General features: G+C 40.5%; 1 protein-coding gene across 4 annotated transcripts in view; it reads left to right on the top strand.

Moving 5' to 3' along the window:
* Positions 1 to 3286, top strand: part of PAICS (phosphoribosylaminoimidazole carboxylase and phosphoribosylaminoimidazolesuccinocarboxamide synthase) — a 41585-nt gene extending 38299 nt beyond the window's left edge. For all 4 annotated transcript variants that reach the window (XM_088056006.1, XM_088056007.1, XM_088056008.1 and 1 more), the window contains 3 exons: positions 43 to 223; positions 1235 to 1393; positions 2057 to 3286. In XM_088056006.1, the coding sequence (XP_087912132.1) occupies positions 43 to 223; positions 1235 to 1393; positions 2057 to 2223 (507 nt within the window). In that variant the 3' untranslated portion in view covers positions 2224 to 3286. The remainder of the gene's footprint in view (positions 1 to 42; positions 224 to 1234; positions 1394 to 2056) is intronic.
* The last annotated feature ends 3265 nt before the right edge of the window (positions 3287 to 6551 follow it).

The raw sequence follows: 6551 nt of genomic DNA on the forward strand, positions 1-6551 counted from the left end.
ACTGCTTTTATTTTCCTCCTCCCTCTCTACTCTTTTCTCTAGTTGCTTCTAAAAACAAAGAGCCAAGGTAGAGTTGTGGTGCTAATGGGATCTTCTTCTGACCTCAGTCACTGTGAAAAAATAAAAAAGGCGTGTGCAACCTTTGGAATTCCTTGTGAATTAAGAGTGACCTCTGCTCACAAAGGGCCAGATGAAACACTGAGGATCAAAGCAGAATATGAAGGTAAATGCCAAGAAATACTGATTTGGGTTGACACAGCATCATGTTTCAGAATGATTTGGCAGCTTACAAGATGTATGTGGGGTTTTTCCATTTTTTATTAAACAGAACACCAAGCTGTTAGAATTGTTTCACACTTGCTAGTAGCATGGCTGCTCTAAGTAATTTTGGAGTCATGTATTTTTTGAGCAATGTATTGTCCTACTGCCCTGCCACAACTTCCATTACTCAAAGTCTAAGCTCTGCTTTTATCCCAGTATCAGAACTACTTTGCCCAAGCCCTGATTATGTTAATAGATTTATTGTAGCATCTTGCTGGTGATGCCAGTGTTTCTGAAACAAGGAAGAACAACAGTTTCTCTAGCTGACTGAATATTCTTAAGGGTTTTATTAGGCAGATGTTCCCACTATGTTTTTCTGTTTGATGAAAATATTCTTGCTTACTACTTTAGATGCCATGAAAAAAATACCACGAGATAAAGATGCTTGCTTTAAATTACTCTGTTTGCCAAGAAGACTTAACATCCCTTCAAAAGTGTTTATAGCCTAACAGGAGATACAGGAATTATTTATTTCTGTGGGAGTATACACATTCTATGCATACCATTCCACTTGGTGAAACTATAAATGTGGTAACCGTAGTTAAAACACTCACTTTGAGGTGAACTGTTTCAGATTTAAGGAGAGGAACATTTATAGATGCCAGAGGTTTAATGGCTATATTTTCTACAAAGCTAAGCAGCACCTCTTCCTCTGATACTGAGACTTCCCCTCAGAGGCATAGTAAGAAATGCTAATTTCAGCTGTGGTAAACAGTAGCTGGGATTTAAGGATATAAGATTCTTAAAAGATATTTCTGTAAAGGAGGAAGTTGGACACAAAATGTTAGTGCCATGGAATGGAATTGAAAAGATAACTGCAAACATAATTGTGAACTGGGACAAAGTTCCCACAAAAGCAAATGGTAGAGAACAATGTGGATTGCTTATCTCTGAATGTCTTCCTCCCCACCAGGAGATGGAATCCCAACAGTGTTTGTTGCAGTAGCTGGCAGGAGCAATGGTTTGGGGCCTGTAATGTCTGGTAACACTGCTTACCCAGTTGTCAACTGCCCTCCACTCTCAGCTGACTGGGGTACTCAGGATGTGTGGTCCTCTCTCAGACTACCCAGTGGTAAGATGGTCTTCAACTTACACTCTTGTTCTGATCTAACTCTAATTACTTAATTTTTGTTGTTGTTCTACTGCACACACATGGGGCAAAGCCTTGGAAAAGCAGCTGGATCGGTACCAAGCAAAGTCTGTGGAAATATGTCACATAGAGGCTTTTTGACTTCTTAATGGTAAAACCCCAGTAGACAGAGCAAAGATTATATAGGATTAAATAATTTAAGAAATGAAACCTTGGCTTATCCTTGCTAAACATTTCATTTTGAAATAGAAAATAATATTAACAGGAATTTAGGTAATTGAGTTTTGATGCATTTCCCTTATGATCAAAGATCAAATAGTATCTTTCTCAATGATCAGCGTAGATAAATCTCAACTCTTAATTACTAAATTCAGTGCATTTTTACCTGTATGATTTTTAACTTTGTTAGTAATTTGAGTGGAGGCCCAGGAGTCTGTTAGCTCTGTATAAGTGAGTCTTTTGATGTAAAGTGTCACAAAACACTTGTATTAAAAGTAATGGAACACATGACAATTCACTGGCTTTAAAACTGGATCATGTGTCTTCTGGAGGCTGAAACGAGCCTTGTCTTAAATTGTTCTTCAGAGAAAATGTTTTGTTTGACTATAAACTATGCTTTAGTAAGTGGCATTTTCTTCTCTGCAGGTCTTAGCTGTCCTACTACTCTGTCACCTGAAGGAGCTGCCCAATTTGCTGCCCAGATATTTGGGTTAAACAATCATTTAGTGTGGGCCAAACTGCGATCAAACATGCTAAACACCTGGATCTCCTTGAAGCAGGCTGACAAAAAACTTAGGGAGTGCTCCTTGTAAGTCACACTAACAAATAACTATTATTAGTTACACAATGATAATGGCGTGTGCATATTCATTCATATTAGGATTTACCTTTGGATGAGCTCAAAAGTCCTGCATCATTTCTTGCAGAAGAAAGCATTGTTAGAGCAGAATAGGAAGTCTGTTGTGTTGTCATCCTTCCCTTGTGTATTTTTTTAATATAACAACTAAGTAGAGATGGGGAAGTAGTATTTTAGGTGTCTCTTTCTGTTGCTCCAGAATGGTGCTGTTCTGCTTTTTAGTCTATACTGTTAACTACAGACTATGTCAAGAGAATGATTTGGTGTGATCTAAATAGAATTCAAGTAGTCTTTTGCATTTCTGTACCAGTAACATTCTTCCATAGTATTAATGTATGTCTTGAACCTTACTAACTGAACTGGACTGCTGACTAAAGCCAGTGCTGATGCTGTTCTGCTTGCAATGATGGTATGCTTTCTTTAGCAATAAAATGAAAACATATACTGTATTAATAGGAAAAGAGTGTGGAAAAATGTTTTAAGAGCCTGAAATAAATACATGCCTTATTTAAAAAATGTATATACATACATGTATCTTTTTAAAAAATGTGTGTGTATATTTACCCCATTGATATATTTTGGAATGATGTGGTGAAGTTGACACCAATTTGCTTGTTCATAACAAGCTATAAATACAAATGGCTTGAGTGACCTGTAACTTGGCTTGTTGCCTGTTTGCTCTAACTCTTGCCTAGCCCAGGCTTTGTCCTTTTAAATACTAGGCAGATCTGCCTTCAGTAGTTCTGTAGGGCCTATGATGCTATTGGACTGTCTTCATACACTTAAATAACTGTAGCTATTCTGTGTCTATATTTCCTCACTCTATTTCTGTGGAAATTTTACGGAACTGAACAGGGGAACAAGTACTAAAGCAACAAACTTCTGGGGGGAAATCTAAGCATGACTTTGTCTTTGCACACACCAGTCTTCTGAGTAGGTAACATTCTAACAAATATGCAATTACTCAAAGTATGTAACATTTATGCTTTTACAATCATAAATAAACTATTGAATGCAAATCTGCTTTATGGACATTTATTAAGTACACTCAAAAGTTGCTGTCAGCTGTGGTAACTTCAGGACCTCAAATGAGGTAATAATCTTGTAAGAAGCTTATGCACTAAAACCTGCATGGAACACTATTAGGTGACAGCCTCCTGAAGGGATACTGTGCTACTTGATTGTCTAAGGAGTGTTGCTTTGTTCCTGAAGTACTCCTCTGTGGTACGTCAGGCTTGCCTTGCAGTATGAGTAACTGGACTGAATGTTGCTGCTGGCCTTCACAGGCACTGACCACATCTTATATCTATCTGTATAGAAGAGCTCTAAGCAGTGTTCTCCTGGATGCAAGGGTTTAAAATTGGTCAAAGCTTACCCTAAAGTAAAAGAACTGTAACTCTTTTCTTAAGCATTAGGGCAGTTGCTCTTCTAATGAATCTCTAAATGAAATATCAGTAACAGAGGATTAGTGAAGAAAAGAGGGTGAAATTCCTTTGTAGCAGGATCTGGGTGAGGACGTTTAGTCTATCATTAGCAAATTTGCAGATAATGTCAAGTTGGGCTGGCATGTTGATCTGCTGAAGGGTAGGAGGGCTCTGCAGAGGGATCTGGAGAGGCTGGATTGATGGGCTAGGGCTAGTAGTATGAGGTTCAGCAGGACCAAGTGCTGGGTCCTACACTTTGGCCACACTAACCCCAGGCAGCACTATAGGCTGTGGGCAAAGGGGCTGGAAAGCTGTCAGAAAAGGACCTGGGGGTGCTGGTCAACAGCAGCTGGACATGAGCTGGGAGTGTGCCCAGGTGGCCAAGAAGGCAAATGGCATCCTGACCTGTATCAGCAATAGTGTAACCACTAAGACTGGGGCAGTGATGATCCTCCTGCACTGATACAGCTGCAGCTCGAGTGCTGTGTCCAGTTCTGGGCCCTCACTTTAAAAAGGACATGGAGATACTGGCACATGTCCAGGGAAGGGCAGCAAGGCTCATGAAGGATGTAGAAAACGTGTCCTGTGGGGAACAGCTGGGTTTGTTTACCCTGGAGAAAGCTCAGGAGGGACCTCACTGCCCTTTACAACTCTCTGAAAGGAGGCTGTAGTGGGGAGGGGTTTGGTCTCTCCTGCTGGGCCTGCAGTGAGGACAAGAGGAGATGGCATTGGAATAGGTTGCCTGGGGTGGTGGAGTCACCATCCCTGGAGGTGGTCAAAAGGTGTCTGGATCTGGTTCTGGGTGATAAGGTTTAATGGTTTAGGGATTGCAGTGATAGTGCTGGGTGGATGGTTGGACTGGTTGGATGTGCTGGATCTTAAGGGTCTCTTCCAGACTAGATGATTCTATGACTATACTGTATTTGTGCAAGCACTGACTTTGAAGGAAAGATCCTCAGGACTGTGGGATTTTTTTAGCAAGAAAACTATTTACCAAGTTAGTACTTGCCTGCATACTTGCGGAGGCACATCTGAAAGTATGCTGACATCTCTCCTGACAAGACACCGATGTTAACTTCGACTAGCAGAATTAATGGGTGAAGAGTTTATGCTCTTTTGTTGGCTTGGGTGAGTGAATCGTCTTATCTTGTAATCAGACAAGTACCAGTAACAAAAACTGTGAAGGAGATTGCAGCGTTTCTTCCTCCTGGTGGCAGCAGTCTGCTCACTCAGCTGCATAACAATACACAACCTGAGGGTGAAAAGTTACACAACAAGTGAAGGTATTTCCTATTCCACCCTACCCAGCACTACACTGGGTGTTGGCTCTGATGGATAATCAAGCTTACTAGCCACCTGACCACCCTAGCACCATGCTGGGATACACAGCTACAGCCAGCCACTGGTGGTATCCCTTCAGCCATTAGCGCTGTGCTGTCTCTAGTTTTCCCCTATGCAATAACAATTAGTAACAGATGATGATTTGAGTGTTAATACCTGAAATACTCTGTTTGGTCTCTAGATACTTTACTCAAATTACTTTTACCCCAATTATGCTAACTTCATTTGTAAAATTGTGCCAATTTATGTGAGGCATGAGCATGCTAAGTGCTTTAGTTGCCATAGAGATGGTCATTCTTCAGCTTTTGGATGGGGTGGGTGGTTTGGGGGGTTTTTGTGCAGTCTGTATTGAGCTCTCTAGTTGCAAATCCACGCTTGAGCAGTTGCCTTGCAAAGAAGCATCAGGACAGAGCAGCTGACATTAACAGTGTGCTGCTGTGATCAGCAGACAAAACCTGCAAAGTCTTGTATCTGCAAGGGTTTTCTGTAGCTGCCCTAAAGGTCAGCTCTTTAGTTTAGCTGAAACTTCCTCACAAAGCTTTTCTGCTGTGAAATGAAAACACTTTCCCCTTGATTCAGCATTCCAACTATTACATTGATGCAATAAACTGAAAATTTATCCAGTGAGAAATTGCTCTTGTAGCACTTGTGCTTTTTCAGTCCAATTTTTAAAAACAATCCTAACAAATTAATGAATAAAGAAGTGCTTTTATCTTTACATAAACTATTACGCAGAGCAGTTAGTGAAGTTTATTTGTAGTTGGTAAATTGAGTTGGAATACCTGTAATTATAGTCTTTTAAGCACCTGCTGCAGAACATAGGCCCCTGAATTAGATCATGTCCTAGTTAGCAGTTACCTGCTTAACAGTAAATGTTCTTTAAAGGTATCAGCAAATAACTGTTTGGACTTAGCAGAGGGAAGTGCTGAGGGCAGAACTTCTTTTATGTCCTGCAATGCTTCAGGTACAGGTGAGTGGCAGCTGGTGCTCAGCCTTGCTAACATAATTTCATTTCCACAAAAAAGCTACACCCAAGAAACCCTCATTTTGTAAAAGTGAGGAAAAATCAGTTATGGCTCCTACAGGTTTGTTCTCCATCCACAGCTCAAAGGTTAAAACATCTGTCCAGGACACTGAAGGTATGTTCTTAATATCTGCTGCTTGTGGGGAGCTGTAAAAGTGAATTGAAGGCCTAGGAGAGAATGTACTTCAGACTTCTTGGGGATAGCATTAAGACATCCCTGTTTTAAAGCAATTCATACCTAAAAAAAAATCATTATTGTTCCCCCACTGGAGTGGCCATTTGGACCTTTTCTTACAGCCTAAGTAATTTCTTTAGCACTGCAACTTAATTGTGAAATAGCGGTGGAAATTCTGAGCCAGGTTTTAAAATCAGAGGTGCCAGTTGTACTGTATTTGGATTGTGTTGCAGTTGGCATAGCTTGTGCATTTTCAGATGACACTTCCTGTTCAAAACTTCCAAAAGCTTAACATGAGAACAATGGCTTTATGGGCTCAG

This window comes from Pseudopodoces humilis, chromosome 6 (genome assembly GCF_049639895.1).
Source record: "Pseudopodoces humilis isolate 2021_Gansu_Grassland_sample_001 chromosome 6, ASM4963989v1, whole genome shotgun sequence".
Classification (NCBI taxonomy): domain Eukaryota; kingdom Metazoa; phylum Chordata; class Aves; order Passeriformes; family Paridae; genus Pseudopodoces; species Pseudopodoces humilis.